Source organism: Populus euphratica, unplaced genomic scaffold, assembly GCF_000495115.2.
Source record: "Populus euphratica unplaced genomic scaffold, PopEup_1.0 scaffold181.1, whole genome shotgun sequence".
NCBI lineage: Eukaryota > Viridiplantae > Streptophyta > Magnoliopsida > Malpighiales > Salicaceae > Populus > Populus euphratica.
This window is the reverse complement of record NW_011499958.1, coordinates 420,830-440,587: the sequence shown is the minus strand read 5'-3', so window position 1 is coordinate 440,587 and position 19,758 is coordinate 420,830. Positions and strand designations below refer to the sequence as shown.

The following is a 19,758-nucleotide window of genomic DNA, read 5'->3' as shown; positions in this document are numbered from 1 at the left end:
GTCAAATGAGAGAGAAACTTTTTATTTTATATTTTTTGCCCTTTTTGAGAGAGGAGCGAATAAATGTATTTCTTAAAATTAGAACTATTAATCTAGAACTCCAAAAAAAAAAAAAAAAAAAAAAAAAAAAAGAGGGACAGCGATTCATTCCCGTATGAAGGAATAATACTCCCATTAAATTATACATCCATTTTTACTTATTGAAAATACACCAATTCAATTACGACCACGATTAGTTTATTTTATATAAAATATTTTATTTATAAAATAGTTTTTAAAACTTAACTTAAAAGATATTTTCTCGTGAAATATTTATTATTTGTAATGATGGTAGGACATCTATGATGATAAAGAAAATAATTATAAGATAATAATAGTATTGATAATGAGAAAATAACATTGGTTGTTAAGATAATAATCCTATAATATTTTAAAAAACTTTAGGAGCTAGTAAATATTTTATAGTTGATAAACTGATTTAAAAAAATATTTTAATTCTTTAATTTTCCTATAAAATATTTTACAAGAAAATAAATACATAAAAATATTATTTAAAAAATATTTTACCCAGAATAAAGATGTGCGTGTTAACCTTAAAAATAAATTAATCAACCTGCTTTTGTTACATGTTTTTAAATTGATATATTTTTAAATTAATATGTTTTAGTTTTTATTTTGATATATTAATATTAAAAATAAATTTTTAAAAAATAAATAAAATTATTAACATATATTTTAATATAAAAATTTATTTAAAAAACAATCACAACTCCATTTCTAAATAAACTATTCATTCTCCAAATTTTAGAAATTATCTAATTCACATTCACAGATTTTCAACTAAAAAATAACCAATCAATTTACAACTCAATTGTAATTATATATTTTAGAATTAAAATCTCACACTTGTCAATCCTCTACTGTTTTAAAAAATTGAGCTACTGATTGCTGATTATTTATTTTCCTATGAATTTCTATTTTTTTAATGCCAGTTACCTACACTTCATTGGATAAGAAGAAATAAAAATCCAATCCCCATTAATCTAAACACAAAATCGAGTAAGAAGTACTTCTTGGCTGTTACCAAACAAAAGGCAATAGCGATAATTTTCATTTTAAAATTATATTAAAAATAAAAATAGTAATGTTATCACGGGATAAATTAGGAAATTAGCTCAAAAAATATAATTAACCACTAAAATAACACACAATGATGAAGTTTTAATAAAATAACATAATTTAAAGATATTATGGTTTATAAATATGAAATTTTAATAATGTAATAGTTTAGAAAAGTAACATTTGATATATGTTATGTTTTTTATTAGCAACATTTTAAAAAAGACATTTCAAAAAATAACTAGGTATTTAATAAAATGAGTAGACTATAACCAAAATAATTAAATCTTTATAGCTATTATAAGATTTTGGGTCATTTTATTGTTTTAAATTTGAAAAAATTTATAAAATTATATTTTTTGTTAATCTAAAATTTTATCCTTGTGATTTTATAAAATTAAAATATTTATAATTTTATCAGAACTTTGAAAGATTTTTCTTTCCATATAAACTAAACTATGCTTAAAATTTGTTTCATTTAAAAAAAACCTACAAAAAACTACAATAGACATAATTAATAAGTTATAACTAAACTCAATATATTCTTATATTTTATAATCACAGGCAATATCATAAATGCAATATCATAAATGCAATATACATACATGCAAAACAAAAATAATTCAATAATTTAATATTCAAATAATCTCATAATATATAAAAATAATTTATGTTTATATTGTCTATTAAATAATATAGGTTCATTATTATTATGACCAAGTCTGTTTAGTTAATATTATTTTTACAAAATAAGATATAGAATTATTACATTTAAAAAACATGATGTGCGGTGAATATCGCATGAAAAAGTTACAATATATCATTTTACCAAATATTTTTTAAACAATATCACTCCTCTTAATTTGAAAATTTATTATGTTAATTTGGGGAAGAAAAAAAACCCACTAGCACGTGGTTTGTTTCGGATTGACTGACAGTGCGAAAGCGTCACGTGTGGCTACTGAGCTGAGGATGTAAAAAAGATCACCACTCTTGATTTATGACCAAAATACCCTTACAATTTCCCTTCAACCCTTCCTGTTTCTCGTAATTGTGTACGTTTTTAATTTTTCTTTAAAACGGAAAAAATATAGCATTTCAATGCCAGTGGTTTTTTAAAAGAAAAAACGAACTCAATCTTCTTGACCTAACTGCAAATTAAAGGGGTCCCTTTAATTAAATAACAATCACGATGGATAAAAAAAGTCCCATTACTTGTCCACCCTTCTAACTTCTCATTGTATGTCTTGTGTAGCCCTGTAATATATTTTATTTAAAATATATTAAAATAGTTTTTCTTCCAGTTTTTTTATGTCATTATTATACCAAAATCATCAAAAAATACTAAAAAATTATTATCTTCCTGCCTCTTACATGTGTTACCTTGGCAGTGAAGAAAAGTGGACCTGGCTTTTGCGTGCGGGTATGCATAATACATGCCTTTCATCCCATTGTGAAATCAGCCATGCTCTATGTCAAATGATAAAAGGATCTTGAGCTGTGTGATATCGAATAGCCTGTCTTCGGTAAGTTATAGTCCGAGAAAAATAAAATAACTACAACTCGGAGTTACTTCGCATGCTATCGAATATTAGATGAAGAACGCTGTACGCACACGTCAATTCAAAATGGTTTAAAATCCATGATCTGGCCACTGATCTCCAGCCAGTTCTTCAATTCAAAATGGTTTAAAATCCATGATCTGGCAATGACCATGTTCGAGGAAAACGTCTACTAGATAATTAAAAAATTACTATTTTTTTCAAAGGCAAATTACAGGCTTGGTTATCGATCGATGTTTTATTCTGTCGACGATGATTCGTATTAATATGAATCGGTTGAAGATCGATAATTGTAGTCTCTAAATGTATTGTTTTACCGAGCTTTAAAATTGGTTAGGTTCGGTAGCTAAGTTATCTCTTTCATCATCTCCCGATTGTCATTTCTTCTTTCAAATAGGACCGCGCGTCTAAAATATTTGCATAGATTAAGTGTGTTTCGGTAGGTGTTATTTCACATACCATTTCTCTTAATTACCTAATCTTCAGCACGCGAATTGAGATGCCAAAATCGACATCCCAACAGAACACAAAATAACAAATGTAATGTTCTTTTGGGACCAAAATAGATTCTTAGCCTTTTCTTCCCCTGTGAACTTGGTGCCGGTCATGATAAATAACTAATCAAGTAGAACACGTCATACAATTCCCCCATTTTTTTTTCTCAACTATCAGAAAGTGACCGAGCAACTGTTGCTTAGAAAAAATTAACCAATCATCTTAATATCGTCCATGGAGCGCAAAAAAACTGTGCTGAGAATATTCAAGACTAGAAAATCAAATCCATTTTTCAAATATGTAGTACGTCTCCGAGAGCGGTTTTAAGGATATTTATAATTGATGGGTACTGATGCATCACATGCGTATAGTTTTTCTCTCGAGGAGATTGTGAAATGGTTTCCGGCAAAGCTCTGCAGGTGGGTCATGTAGCGTGGATACTTCTTCAACAGGCATCCTTTCAATTTCGCATGCCGTGCTGATCGTGTGGACCAAACATACTGCGACCATCACTGTTAAAAATAAATAGTTCTGCAGCTACCCATATCGTAGGTGGTGTAGGACGATCAAGGGATTTATTTTTCCATGATTTCAAGTTTAACTCTTGTGGTGTTAATACAATAATTATTAGAAATTTATATAATTATTTATTTTAAAATTTATAAAATTAATTAAAATATATATAAATTTTCAAATACTCACATTAATTTTAAAAAAATTCTGCAACTTGTGTTTGCAGATGCACATATCAAAATTATTTCAAGGCCATGAATTGCTTCACTAAGAAATTTTAATTCATAGCATGTCATATGGCCAACTTGTCATTGGGCTAACTTGTCATGAAATGCAGATCAAACTTGTTAATAATTTTGTTTTTAGTTTTTTGAAAAAAGAGGCTGGCTATTGATTTAATTATAAAGCTCTGAGCATTAATTCATAAACATCAATTGAGAATACAAATTAGGCTCAAATGCTTACTTAATCAACAAAAAATCTCATGGCAAGGATTCGTGACGGTGAAGTGTACTTCTTATTAGGAGGTATGCTCAAGGGCTCATCGGAGATAAATTTTAGAGTGTTAGATGACTAATTACTAATATTTATTCCACAAAAAGAGAAATAAATATAAGAATGCTAGAGAATCAAGAGAAAGAAATTGAAAAATATATAGATATTTTTTAGCCTAAATAAATTTATTTTTATTATTTTTATTGGTTCAGGTATAATTTCTTTTATTACATAGAATAAGTACCGGTAATTATTTCTAGAAAAATCTAGTTTTTTTAAATACTTAGAATATATTTTTTACTATGCTAATAATTATTTTTTTATATTAGCACATCAAATTAATTTAAAATAATAAAAAGTAATTTAAATAAAAAATATTTTTTTATTAAACAAATTTCCAACCATAAAAAACTAGTAGCAGCACTCATTAATGAAATATATATTTAATCAATTACCAACATTAATTACACGATTGTTTCTTGAAAGAGTAATCTATCTGATATTTTTATGTTTTGCCCTGTTATTTTTTATATAAAAAAAATATACGGACAATAAATGGTCCTCGATGCAGATGAGATTTCCTTATCAGGATGTCAATTGGCTTTGGCAGTGACATGGGTTGTGACAGAAACCTCTGGAAATATGAACAAAATTTGTAATCTCATATATTCTCACTTAGGTCCGAGTGCAAACAGGAGTGAGCCCCAGTTCATACTACTGTTTGTCCATGCTGCACAGACAAATTCCTCTGTATTTTGGGTCCCGAGTAATGTTTATTAACAATTTTCTTTCTTTTTCCAAAATCACAGTTAAAGTAATTGACAGCAAATTTCAACGAATCCCCCAAGGACACCGTGACATGCATGTCTTATTCAGGCATGCCGACACGGTAAAAAAACATCACGGGAATTATTAACATGTGTTTTCTGAACGTGTTTTCAATTCGGAGATAAAAAAAAAAAGAAGGAGCTTTATAAGAGACCTCAAAGTTTCTCGGAGGTACAATTTAGATAAACTATTTGCTTTTTATCACGCACAGAGCAAATCTTATGATTTTTTTTTTTTGAAATGCCACAATTCAAGAGTAAAGGACCCATCTAAGATTTTTAAAAATGCTGGTTCTAAATACCCTTGTAGCAATTAATTAAAAATCCTGATCGAGAACGGTTATCATTGTGAGGCTTAATCTCGAGGATTGCTTGCCTATGATCAATAAATAAATAAATAATTGTGAGGTTTAATTGCTTTGCAACTAATAACAGGGGAACTTGAGTGCATTGTCGAGAATCACGAATAATGTGCACCAAAAGGAAAGCATATTCAAACGCATATGCATATAAACCAAGCTATTTGGACTCCTGGACAAACAAATTAAATGGAATCAGATTTTCTGTTGGATTCATGTGGCCGATCCTTGTACATCATATATATACATCCAAGCCATATATTATGACCCGTCGTGTCAATATCAGCACTGGAAATTCGTATTGTACGTGGATGAGCAGCAAGGACTCCAAGTTTCCTTTTCATGGCTGCGAGTTTTTGAAATGCCGCACATTGGAAAAACGAAAAGGTGATGGAAAAGCAAGAAGGAATCAATAATTGTGAAGAATGTGGAATGTTCAACGGGACACTGGGACCGTGGACTGGCTTTTTAGGTTTCTTCTGTGCAACTCAAGCCGATCCCTACTTGTCCGGCTGCCCCACTCTTCTTTTCTGAAACTTTTGATGAAGATGAGCAGATCAGTGCTCTTTTGGGTAGTTTCTACTTCAAGGGAACAATATTCCCTGAGCATGGCAAGAGCGTGCTTTTGATGGTGAGAATAATGGCGATGCAATTTATTTCTTCTCTTATCACCATAATCATCAGGTGATTGCTTATATAAATTTGATTCTCCAAGAATTCCCTTCTGGGAAATGTAATTCATTGCAATCAGCACGAGCAATGATGAACTGAACCAATTAGATGTGATAGACTAGTACATGACAAATGCCGATTATAATGTCTCGTCTCTGTTAAATCTCATGTGTCTTGTGAACAGGGAGTTTAATCTCCTTCTTTTTCTTAAAAAAAAAAGTTGGAAAACAAGGAAGTATTTTTCACATATATAGCTGGTAAAACTTTTTCATTCAAATTTATGTGCAAAATTACTGTTACGTTAGTTTCATTTAAAAAATATTCTCTTCATATTTTATGTTTAATGTGCTTGGAAAAACTTAGTCAACATGAAATATTTTACAAACAGGCAAAATAAGTTTTTAAAAAAATAAAAAATAATAGCTTACGGTATCAAAGAAATAAAAATATCTCAACATCTATTTTTTTATACATGCACAACACCGAACCGTTACTTTCAAGTAGTTTTTATGTTAAAATGGTCAACTAATAATATTAAGAATCTTATGTTAATTATTTTTCAAAACAAGCTATTTTATATAAAGTACAAAATTATTTTTTTAATTTATTCAAAATCAAGTAATTTACATTAAAATTAAAAAAATTATAGAAATTATATTCTGACTGGTTTTGCGAGATGAACCTTGAACAATAAGGTTCATTTGAAAAGATGTATAAAATGGCAGCAAAAAGATGATAAATTCCGAGATAAGCCTTTGAGGCACCGGAGGCAAGGCAGTGCCCCTTGAGTTTTGAAAAGAATTTAAACTCGAAGTCCAAAAACATCAAATCCTCATAACACACAATAACTCATTGGAGCATTTATGATCATTAAACAAAAAGCCAGAGCTAAACGTAAATTTACAGAGAATATATCATAGTCACGGCAGGGAAATGGTTAGTCGCAATCCAGTATTATAAGAATTATAATTACTAGATGTTGAGTTTTCTCTTTTATGGTTATAACTTCGAGTTTTTTTAAAATTATTAAATTTTTATTTAATTGTTAATTTCAGAATCCATAAAATTAATTAAAATACATATAAATTAGTCACACATATTAATTAAAAAAAAAAGAATTCGTTTGACGAACAGCCTTGTTGACTAAAAATGAGGATAGAGTCTAATTGTGAGAATATGCATTCAGGGACAATTGGGATAAGATAGGTTAGAAGACTACCCTCAAAAGGTGAGAGCTTCTGTGGGGTTTGTCCAAACTAGAATCACGGGTACTGGAATATGACTGAGAAAAGGGGAAGAAGAAGAAGAAGCTGCTAGGTAGACAATGAAACAACCATGCCTTTCTATAGAAGAAACACTAAAATCAATGAGCTTGCAGCTAGTTGAATTATCCACATGATTTATGCTGGCTGCTGAAACCAGGAACCACATATTTTAGTCTTCCAGTAGGAAATAGACTCGATGACCTTTTTCCGTCCGCTTTGGATGCTAAGATTCTTTTGAACTGTTTTAAATATTCTCTTGTCCCCCCCTCTCTCTCTCACTCTCTCTCTAATCACAGGCCAGTTTGAAAGTGGCAACTAATGGGATTTTTTTTTGAAAAATAACTTAGTTCACTGGAAGTTTTGGAATGATATTACAAGTTTAAAAAGTAAATGAAAAAATATCGCTATTTGAACATGATTGCATTTTAGAATATTACCCTTGTATGCAACCGTTACGAATAGCATTCCCTTTTTAGAATATACTTCTGTACAAAACCGTTATTAATTTAATAAAAATTAATTTAAAATTTTATTAATATTTAATGATCAAAAAATAAAATTTAAGATTCAGTGGTTAAAAAAAATAAAAACAAAATAAAATAATATTCATAAAAGAGATGAATAGAAAAAGGTAAAAAAATAAATAAGTCTTCAAGGATGGAGGCTTGTCTTTTACATATCTGATATTGTTAAAATTGTTTTTATAAAAATAATTTTAAATATACATTGAATGAGAACATAATTAACTTTAAATTAATTTGGAATGAAACCTGACAAATTATGATCATATTTTATGTTCTTTCAATATATAGTTAAAATTGTTTTTTTGGTATTTTTTTAACAATATCAAACTTGTAAAAGAAAAAGTTGTAATGTGTTATTCATGACTTATTCTTTATTCATCATTTGATTTTTATAAAATTTTAGATTTATTTTTTTATACATGTTAATTAAATAAAAAGGGACATAATTTTTAAAACAACTATCATTTTTAATGAAGATTGTTTACACTATATTATTTTACTAATATCTTTTTAACTTGTATTGCTATCTCAAATGTTTTAACGAACTATGCCAGAATTCTAAAAGACTCCAATTCATGGTGGAAATGCACACGTGGAGATCATTTCATGGTGCTATTATACATGATTCACTATCAGTTCTATTATCTGTCGGAAGACAATCATGTAAAAGAGCACTGCAAAGCCGCCTGTCAAGACAAATGTCTTCAAAGCTGTCGTCTATCAATTTTTAGAACAAACTAAAATTGAAGCTATGCAAAGCCTAACAATATCAAAGAGGGTTGATACCCTTATATAATATGGATGGTTAATGAAAATATAGTAGGTTTTCAAAGAATTTTATATAATTATAGATATAGAAAAATAATTATTATTGATTTTTAACCTTTTATATTAAAAGATATAGAAATAAATAAGTAAATTATCGTGATTTAACATATGATTTAAAAAGACTATGAATTCAAAAATATATTTGAACTTGGAAATATTTTAAATTCAGGGATAATAGGCTGTTAGCTTGTCATATTTGTATGTAGTTAGGCTTAGAATATAGCTGAATCTATGGGTTTAGTATATTGTAATCCATGGTTTTAGTATCTTATAATACCCAAGTCACACTTCATTTTTTTTCACCATAGAAATGCCATTCAATGATCAGAATTCATTGTTTTCACGGTTGACATGGTATTGTCAGAGTAGGGTGGATTAGCCTGGATGGTAGGCACCATCTTTCCTGTAGCTAGGCCACCATATTCAGCTTTTCTTCCTTTCTGCGAGGGCTATTCGCTCAGAATTTCGACTAGTTCAGGAAAAATAGAAAAAGAAACTATTGTTCCCGAGATTTTAATGTTATCTGTTCGAACCACCTAGCTATTTCAAGCACCAGAGGTTAATAAAACGCCGCCTGATGAGCAGACAGGCCCGTGCTTATCTCAGCCTCAGCTCATCCCGAATCATGAACCGAACGAAACTTGATGGACCCTTTACCGCCACTTTATCATCATGGTGTCCTCATACTAAAGCACCGAGATTCTGCCACGTGTAAAAACTAAGAAACACATCAACCTTGAGCTCCAAGTTCCCAGCCCAATGCCGGCCAGCCAGCCAGCTTGGACCCTTCATAAAAGCGCGGTGGTCTCACGTCGTTAAGATGACGGTTTTCTTTTACGGGGAGTTGCGATTTAGGAAAGCAACGTGTAGTTCTCCTGTTTGGTCGGCAGGATTTGGTTTTACCCTTACAAATGGCGGGAGAATGTGCCGGGTAAATTTGCCATTTTTATTTTTTGATAATAGAATTTTTTAAAAATTTAATTTTTTATTAAAAATTAAATTTTTATATTTTAAATCGTTTTAATATACTAATCTAAAAATTAATTTTTTATTAAAATTGGTGATAAAAGACTCTCCAAATTTTATCCCGATAAAATTATAATTTATGTAATCAATTTAGTCATTGGTTTATATTTACCAATTATTATCTACCTAGTAGTATGATTTAGACTTTGTGTAGTGGTTTTTATATATTGATTTAAATTATTTTTTAACTTTTAATCTATAAAAAAGTAGTTAGAAATAATTTTTTACTTAGATGAAAAGTTTATTACAAAATGAAATCAAGATCTTCATTTAATTAATAACTAAAATTCTAACTTCTATTACGTTCATTCTAAAAAAAAAAAAAACGGCAGGTCTCCAAGCTTCTTGCAGCAAGATTCAGGATCACTAACAGCAAGTCTCTGGAACTTAAGCTCGAGGAGGGCAGTTTTGAAGCAGAAATTTCCTATACGTGAGGATTAAGGGTTAACGCATGTTCGCAACAACATGCAGAACCAGTCATCCACCAATTTCTGAAACAAAGAGAAATATGTTCAACGTCCCAATCATACGATTTGAACTCTCAGAGGTTAGACAGAAGAATTCACATTCACAAGTTACCTCGTAGCTCATGATGAGAAAGAAAACTTTTCATAGCTCACGAGGAGTAGAAGGTGATGTAGTAAGAGTGTGTTGTGTGCGCATGTAATTTTAGCCTCTCTGTGATCCCGTCCAAAGTTGATCTTGAAACCTGGTGTATTTATACACCTAGTTAGAATTTCTTCAAGAAGAAAGAAAATCATGTCATTGAAAAATAAGGTGGCTCTTCGATTGATGCGAGCTGCCATATATTCTGTTTCTGATATGTAATTGTAGGAGAAGTTAGTGTACCGATACAATAGGGTATATTTATCTATATTGATCTAACAGTAGGCATAACAGGAAAATAACTACTGATGATGAAATACAATGCCCTTTCTACAAATCTTGTGCGTGCAAGATAAAAAAGAAAGAAAGTTTGCTATACGTAAAATAATAAAATTATAATTCACAAAATAATACATAGAAATGGGTGTCATGTAGCTTTTTTCTTTGTCAAAAAGAAGAAGAAGAGGAAAGGGAGATGATCGCGGGTCAAACGATCCACGAGACGAGATCAGGTTGACGGTGTGGACTTGGTCACCCAAGAATTGGGATCAGGAAAAAGAAATGACATGAAGTGAAAAAGAAATGCAGTAGAACAGGCTGCAGCAAAGTCTGTGAATGCCACTCCACAGTCATCTCCTCACCATTCTTAAATCATCCTCACACTCCTACCAATCACTCTTGGTCCACTTCCATTACAAAGCAATTCTTAATAAAAACGAATCCTACGTAAATAAAATAACCAAACATCATGCTATGCGCGCGCCATTTGGGAATCCAATGTTGCTACGCGCGCACCATTTTCTCCCAGCAAACCAATATTCACAAACACATACATATATGTTATAGCAAACAAAAGAAATGCAACCGCCATTTCAGTCCAGTGGACCCTTTTATTTTAACATGGAAATCACTGTGACATTACCATGGTGCCAGCAGGGAGAATTTGGAGCCTGGACTCATCCCTCAACGGCGGCGCATTATGAGGAAATTGTCTTGAATAAGTGGGCCGACTACAAACTGTCTTGAATATTCAGGACTTCACTGTCTGGCCCGGCTCAAGTCTGGGCCCAATTTTTAGGTCAAAACTTCTGCCGCCTGTTTGATGCGATTTCGCATCCTAAATATTCAGATATATTAGAAGCAAGCGGCAGACCTGTCAGCTCCTGTTTAATGCGATTTCGCATCCTAAATATTTTAATGCCCGTAAAGAGATTTCTGTTTATTTCATGTTATTTTCCTCCTCGAGCTTTCTTGTTCCAATGTACAATATTTGTGGGATTTTCCTACTTGATTTATTGGATTAATGAAACATTTTAATTAAAAAAGATGGATAGTGAATTCAAATTAAAACCCTGTGAGCATCTGTTCGTTCACGGCTTGGTTTTCGTTTTTATCGCAACAAGTACTAGTGTAATCATCATAGAACAGATTTTCCCATCAAAATTACAAAACAGATGCAAATCATTAGCAAGACTTCCAAAGTTTAAACAATATGCCATCACAATTTGACATGATAACCACATTCAGGAAACTAACCTAAACAATTTCTGTCACTATTCCTACGTTCTCGAATTTCAAACATGGGAGAGATTAAAAAGGAAAAAAAGAAAAGAAGGGAGTAATGGGACGGGGAAGGCGATCAGCAGTAAAGAATCCAAACATACTAGCTTCATATTGTATCGATCTTGGAGCTCCGAGCCAAAAAACATAGATGAGCAAGAGAATGAGAACAATTCGACTGCAGTTTCATGATCTGTAGTTATATTATGGAAAGAAAATATAATGGATACAAACAAGCCGGGCGTTGCTATTGCTTGGCATTCAGTGAGTTTTCAATGCGTTGGATGAGCTGATCTTTAGTCAAAGCACCCTCCTGCAAAAATCAGAACCAAGATCGCTATAAAACTCAAACCAGCAAACGGTTAACAGTAAGCAGCCATAGAACAAGAAGCATTAGAACTACTAAAACTGAAAACAATGTACATTATAAAGTCGAGGGAGGTGAATCCCTCTCCTCTAATGGACGCAGGCCTCGTGGTCAGCATGCAAATCTTAATGCTCTCTTTGATTCTAGTAGTGCAGTTAACATGCAAGGAATATCCTAAAGATCTCAATTGACTTAATAATTCAAAACCAAGTTATGAAACAGACGCATGTTCCTAGGCACAGGAGAGTAAAGGGCCTGACTTCCTTGATTGTCTGACAAACAAGATCCATGCATTTCAGTAGCATCCAAGCAGAAAAAAATGTTTCCAAAATCTAGGATAAACCTAAACAATTTGAAAACGTTCACTGCAGTTTTCTATTAGGAAAACGCCATGCTTGAACATAAAATCCATTTTCACTAGTTCGAAAATAAAATAAAAATAAAATGCACTTGTCCCCTCTGCGGCAATATTTAATGGCCCTAATTCAACAACTGAATAGGTCTCGGGACATAAAGCTACTTTAACTTGAGAACAAACAAAAACTACTTCAACTTACAAAACGATCATAAGGCTTTCCATCCTTGAAAATGATAAAAGTAGGCAAGGCCTCTATTCTGTATTTATCAGCAATGCTAGGATATTTCTCAGTGTCGATTTTCACCACCTGGACTGTGTCTTGCAGGACAGCACTGACTTCATTTAGAATTGGAGCCATAAATTGACAGGGACCACACCTGCACACCACAAGTTAGCTTCACTTCTATCAACTGAGATTCCAAATCATTCCAAAACGGTAAACATATGCTAATCTTAAAAGATCCTTATCTATCACCAAGCTACTCAGTAGCCTAAAATTCATAACCTTATCAATCAGAAGGTTAATCCCAGCTAAAAATACATGCAAGAAAACTTCTCCTAAGACTAGCTTATTAACTCCACTTATATGATTCTATATGCATAAATAAAATGGTGGATCCGCAAAGTATCAGTTTTGGAGTTTAGATAACCACACAGGACCTCCACTTATGACATCATAATGCAATGGGATAATACAACGAGAAATCTAAAAAGAAGAGAAAATAAAGTAAATTACCAGGTCGCATAAAAGTCAACCAAAACAGGTTTGTCAGACTTTTCTAGCAACTCATCGAAGGTGGAAAAAGTTTGCTTCCTTGCTGCAACCTGCAACTATCATTTGAAAAAAAATAAATCATTACATTAGGAATAAATAGCAGTTTCGACTTGATAGCTCAGCCACACAACAAAAGCATCACATAAAGCCAGTGTCAACAATTCAATCAAAGTCAGAATGACTGTTCTTGTCCATTGCTTACTTTATAACAAACACAATTAAATAGTAAAAAATACAGACAAATATTGGGGAGAACCAAAATATAAAAAAGGATTGAATCTCGTGGTTGTTAATTAAACCTACAACCATAGCATTATCACATGCATCTGAGCAATGACAGTTACCCCATAATGAAAATGCATCAAATATCTTACCAGTTTCTCTCAAACATCCGAGCTCTAAAAAATTTGCATATGAGCTACTCTATCACCCACAATATGTTTAACTCAAAATGACCCACGTTAGTCTCTGTTTAAAAAATCATGGTAAAAGGATAACGAGAATGACAGTTAAACCATTGGAGATAGCAACCAAAACAGAGAAAGTTATCATTGTTACAATCATCAGGAGATAACTAACCACTAGGGAATTTGATAACAATGACTACCAAAACTATCAGTAACAATAGAAACTGAGAACAGAGATGTCAAAGGTAGAAGGAAAGTCCTAAATGTCAAGTCATTTCTTCTCAGAATTAATTCAGTTCCACGTCAGGGAAATAAACTAAATGGGACACAATTTCAGCCACCATAGCAACATCATCCAAATCTCATTCATTCTGTTTTTTCACAGAAGCTAAATATTTAAGGATAATTTCTAAACTTACAAGAAATCAAAGGGCCAATTTCTATCTCTTCAAATTGACCTAACCCAACAAGCAAACTTGAAGAGAGGGATTTTCTCAGAAAAATGACAAGAAGGATGCTAGCATCACCCAGCCATTTGGATGTAGCTAGTTCAAACATATTCCGTACCATGAGAATATGTTATTCACAAAACCAGTCAAGAGTAACGTATAATCACATCTGAATATGGACATGGGAACTGTAATTTCTGACCCACCACATCTCCTATCATCAGTAATTTTGCTTATCCTCTCCTCAGAATGAGGCGCTCTTGCCTCATAACCTACTTCTAATACATTTGTATTTATTCTATCTGTCATTCCTTGTGAGATTACACTTAGGCAAACAAAAATCTTCGTATTATAGGGGAAATTTGACAGTGTTATGTTAGAATAAGTACTTTTGTGGTAAATCAGGTTACCAAGCAGCAACAAGAAACATTGTACAGGTGGAAAGGAAAGTGAAGCAAGATAAACACTCACCTAAGTGGAGAAAAAAGATGATGACTTGCCCTCCAAACATGCAAGAAGAATGGTTGGGGATTTTTATATAAAAGAGGTGGAGAAAGGAAAGGAAAAAGAAGCTAAAGTCGGAATAAGTTTTTTACGGAGAAAAATCTTCTGGAAAAACTTGAGTTTCCTGAACATGCGAGAATGCTATGGCTAAAATGATTTTGAGTTTGCTTGGACGAGTGTGGCTGGAATAAGTTGCATGCCTATTAATGATGAATAAATCTTGATTTTTGAATTATGGAGGGCGTTGCATTTGAAATATAAAGGGGAACATACATGCTCTTCTCACTGATCATTTGAGTGAAGCTCAATAGTGCTTTTTAATGTAAGCATCCATTTCTTCCACTTTGTTATTTTATCTGTCTTCTTCATTTCTCATATATGTTATTTTTTTTCAGGCCTTCCAAATGCATGCCACGTCTGTAAATAGGTGGGAAGTTGAGAAAGAGAATATACATATGCATATATCCCTTACTAAGAAGGAACAAGGAACTTGAGGAGTCTAGAAAGGTTTGTGTAGAACTGCAAAGCCGGCTTCGTGAATTGGAATTATCATACCACGCGACAGTAAACGATAGAGATACTAATTTTCCTCAAGTAATGGCAATGTGTGAAGAAATGATAGGGGTTTGAGAAGAACTTGCATCCATTAAAAGGAAGACCATGGAAGACCATACTACATTGACTACCCTTGGGCTGAGCTTACTTTTGTTCATGAACAACTATCAAAGTTACGGGAGATTCGGAGCAACCCCAAGGAGTTTTGTGCCTTTTATATCATGACAATGTAGATGATGAGCTGTTGCTTCTGATAGGAAATGTCCACTTTGACAATAGTGTTAAGAGGAACACCATGGACCTCTTAAGTGCATTTTATACTGGTGTTGTTCCTGGCTATGATGGGATTTTTCCTAATCATGCTGAAGTCGCAGCCTGCAGGGAATACCTTCCACGTGGAGGAAATTAGCTTTTAGCTTCTCTTGCTTGTATCTAGTTTCATTGATGTTGTTGTTTTCTCCATTTTGCATGTGGTTGTGGTGCTTGTATTCTAATTTCCCAGTGTACTTTCTTTTTAAATAAAAAACTTTGTATCATTTTGTCTTGGGTTTGATATTGTTGGAGTGTAAAATGGAGAATAAATGGAGACAAACACCTAAAAATCAATCACTACTCATAGAGAATCTACCAGAATAATCATGGAAATGTGGAGACCTATACCAATCATAAAGACAAACTTGGAGACAATGGAGAAAATTTGGAATTAAAATAGAAGTAATAAGATAGATAGCTTGGGGCATAATGGTGACAAAAGAGAAGTGAAATCTCTTAGATCGAGTATAAAATGACTAGAACTAGTGTATATATATATATATATAATGGATAAAAACTGGTTGGAGAAATTTCATCATCACAACAAGGAGAAATAAAAAGACCTGGAGTTTGATGTGTTTAGCGAAAGTATATCTTAAGGTGGTCAGAGTGCCACACATGAAAGAGTTTTTTCCTTCAGTGTCCTGTAGATGTTAGGTGTTAGCATTTCTTCTTAATAAGCCATCTTATTTTAAAGCCAACTTTTCTTTTCCTTCAGCATTCCTTGTTGCCCTTAGTTTCCTCAATGCACTATCTCCTACTTTGAAAAGTTTTCTTCACTCTAGTGTTATAGCATTGAATAGCTCGTCTAAAAGCCTCATTTTTTACTATTGTATTGAGTTGACTTCTTCCACCAAGTCTAAATTCCCAATCATTTGTATCAGCAGGGAAGTATAACACTCTATAAATAGGCATCCTATTTCTGAATGAATTATAGCCTCAGTACCGTAGGTTAACAAAAAAGGTGTCTTGCTTGTGGAGGTCTTTTGTGTGGTTCTGTAGGCCTATAAAATATTGTCAAGGAGTTCAACCCACTCATTTTTGGCTTCTTCTATCTTTTTTTCCCGCTCACTCAATAACAGCCTGTTAGTGAGCTTTGCCTATCTATTTATTTGTGAATGTGACACTGAAGAGAACTTGTGGTCCTACATCTTATTATCGAATTGGGTGTTGTTATATATGATCAACACCCGAGAGAGCCCAAACATGCTAATAATATTTTTCCATAAAAAATAGGTAACTTTGCTAGAGGTTATTTCTACCATGGCTTTTGACTCCATCCATTTTGTAAAATACTCAACATCTACCAAAATGAATTGTCTTCTTCCAAGGGGCTTGGAGAATGGTCGAAATATATCCATTCCCTATTGAGAGAGACCATGGCGATGCAATTGTAGTCATCTCTGCTAATGGCTAACAAGGTCCCGGAGCAAACCTCTAGTATTTATCACACTTTCTCAGTAAGTCAATGAAGTATGGAACCTAGTTAGAGGATGTGATACCAGGCTCGAGCACATCCTCGAAAAGTCATGGTTAAAATTTTACTCATGACACTGATTTCCTAAATTACTAATTCAAAACTACTTCTAACATTTTGGATGTGCTTCCTAGGATCAGATAGGACATCGTAGTCCGGGTTCATCTTTATGACTTCAAAATCTATAAGGAGATGTGTATTTAACACATTTTGACATAATGGAGAATCTCATATTTAACGAGAACATTTTTGTCATTTTTTTCCTCATCACTTTGTTGCTTTTTTGGCTCTGGACTACTAAAATGCAATTATGATGGAGAACGGTGTTGTTGCAAAGGCTATGGTATGTGACCTTTCCTTTTGATATATGGAGATCTTGTTTAGGCCACCTGCATGGGAATGTTCCTCGTGATGACATGACTTGCTCTTTGGAATGATAGGAGTGTGGTATCTAATTTCTTCCGCTTTATTTTGTTCAGTTTCTTATGAGAAAAGGGGCTGCCTATGCACAGGGCACGCTATTGAAAACTGGAGACATATTTTGTGGATGAACGGGGAGAGAGTCAAGAGTTGTTGTTGTTGGGTAGCTAAAACAGCTTCTATGAGTGCTATCATTTACTGACCAAGTTGTTGGAGGTTAATTGGAGTTGATAAGGATAGTGAAAGGTCTGTGACTCTTTATGTTTCCATGTTATCAACCATGAAAGATCTCAAATCAGGTACCAATGAAGGATGAGAAATGTTTGGATAAAAAATGAACACGGGTTTAGTTTAATTCCCACAGACGATGATACTAATGAAATCGAGAAAAATCTCAATATATCTCTGAGTTTATTCATGGCTGATAATGAACTGGGTTGCACTTGTGGATTGGTGTTACTTGTAGAACAAACTATTTAATGCTTAAGTCAGTTTTTAATTTGATTATTTGAGCAATAAGCAGGTAAAAGATTCTAAAAAATAAACAGGATGTTTTTGCTGTGTGTTGTGGAGAAATCAATCTCCTGATCTGTTGGTTTAGATTGAAGTCTTATAAAAACTTATTCCATGCTTACCTTTTCCAAGGTGAAGAACAGGCATAAGGGCAACAACGTTATTCATAGCTCACCCTACAAGGGTGCCTACGCTGATGAACGGTTGAAGATTTTTATCTTGTGAAATAAAAGAGTTTCATTGGCTGTGAAAAAGGTAACATAATTAGCCGAGTTGTTATTCAATAAAGCTGTTGGTTTGAGAATATTTTTATTGAATGTTGGACATATTTTATAAAAATCATAGGATTGTGTCAAAGTAAAGGGAGAAAAAAATTACGAAGTGAGAGAAAGACCAGGCTGGGCTCAAGCGACCTGAATTGTTTTGCCTAGGCTAGCCCATAGGGTTGCTAGCCCCTCCCCAAGAGCAAGCTGAAGGTCACACCTAACTTGCCCTTGTCAACCTAGGGCGAGTTCGATGCTTACCTTAGGAAAAATAAGCATGAAACAAGTTTTTATAAGACTTCAATTGAAACCAATATCTCTCCACGACACATAACAAAAACATCTCTTTCATTTTCATGAATCTTTTACCTTCTCATTGGTTGAATAATCGAATTCAAAAACTAACTTAAGCATCATAGAGTTTATTTTATAGCAGCACCAATACACGAGTGCAACCGGTCCATTATCAGTCGTGAAAAGACCCAGAGATTTATTGAAGTTTTTCTCAACTTCATCACACACTCTACACAATTTTAGCTATTATGATAACAGCATTTCATTTCTAACTATTGAGCCACTCAGACCTGACAACTTCCAAGTTTCAACCAACATTAATAGTTTTTTTTTTTTTTTTAATAGCAAATAAAACAGACCAGTCAGTATAGCAGTCCCAAATATAGAACACTAAATCTCACCAATTCCAAGAAAATACGTTAAAAAAATTGCAGAGTTGAGTGAAAAGTAGTTACCAGTGGCAAAATTGGGGGTCTGGAAGGAGAGGTAATCCATCTCTTTCGAAACTTGAGTCGATGAAGCTGTACTGGAAACTGGAGAGAAGAAAATGAAGATATTTTGGAGGAGTAATTAGAAGTGGAGTTGGGAGTATTCAATGAAGGAATCGTTGATGCCGAGAGAGAAGAAATCTCCATTTTTTTGGATATAGTAATCGGAGGGGAAAAATATCTGCTCGGTAAAAGGCAGACGTTCTATTTTTGTCCGGCCTGCCTTTGCTGAGAGACGGAGATCAGAGGCTTACAGAATCATCTATTCATGCTTTCGAAAGGGAATTTTATCGTATTCTTGATACAGGATAGTTTCAAGGTTCGGTGGATTCTGATTCTTTGGATGGTGGGGATGTTTGGTTCGAATGGTATATTGGGTCCCATCTTTTGGGGAGAAGCCACCTGATTTTATAAGACAAGGCCTGTCTGTTTGCAGAAAATAGAGAAGTGAGAGCATGGGAGAACTGTCCTTTACTCCCAGTCCAGCGGTGCTTGGGGGATCGATCCTTTAAGCATAACAATGGATGTTTTTTATTTGAAAAAAATATAAAAATAATATTTTTTTATTTTTAAAAATTTATTTTTGATATAACATATTAAAACAATTTAAAAAATAAATTTAAAAATTAAAATTTAAAATTATTTTTTATATAACATATTAAAATAATATAAAAAATATAAAAAATAAATTTAAAATTTAAAAATTTTAAATTTTATAAAACATT

General features: G+C 32.8%; 1 protein-coding gene across 3 annotated transcripts; it reads right to left on the bottom strand.

The window, feature by feature from the left end:
- Positions 1-11,702: 11,702 nt before the first annotated feature.
- Positions 11,703-19,496, bottom strand: LOC105138484 (thioredoxin Y1, chloroplastic-like). Of its 3 annotated transcripts, XM_011044565.1 has the most exons (5): positions 19,001-19,496; positions 13,313-13,407; positions 12,776-12,953; positions 12,086-12,164; positions 11,703-11,982 (listed from the first exon to the last, which is right to left on the bottom strand). In XM_011044565.1, exons 1-4 carry the CDS (start codon positions 19,178-19,180, stop codon positions 12,099-12,101), a joined length of 519 nt encoding a protein of 172 aa, XP_011042867.1. In that variant the 5' UTR covers positions 19,181-19,496; the 3' UTR covers positions 11,703-11,982; positions 12,086-12,098. The 3 variants fall into 3 exon arrangements, with proteins under 3 accessions (XP_011042867.1, XP_011042866.1, XP_011042868.1); XM_011044564.1 differs by having other exon boundaries at positions 11,730-12,164; positions 19,001-19,495; XM_011044566.1 differs by having other exon boundaries at positions 11,730-12,164; positions 13,313-13,401; positions 19,001-19,490.
- Positions 19,497-19,758: the final 262 nt, after the last annotated feature.

Bases quoted from the DNA above. Each gene is read 5' to 3' on its own strand.
- LOC105138484 (XM_011044565.1), bottom strand. From the start codon at position 19,180: ATGGAGATTTCTTCTCTCTCGGCATCAACGATTCCTTCATTGAATACT. The intron at 13,408-19,000 runs GTAACTACTTTT...TTCAAATGATAG, and splicing joins GACCCCCAATTTTGCCACTG to TTGCAGGTTGCAGCAAGGAA. The intron at 12,165-12,775 runs GTAAGTTGAAGT...TGATTTTTGCAG, and splicing joins GAAAGCCTTATGATCGTTTT to GAGGGTGCTTTGACTAAAGA.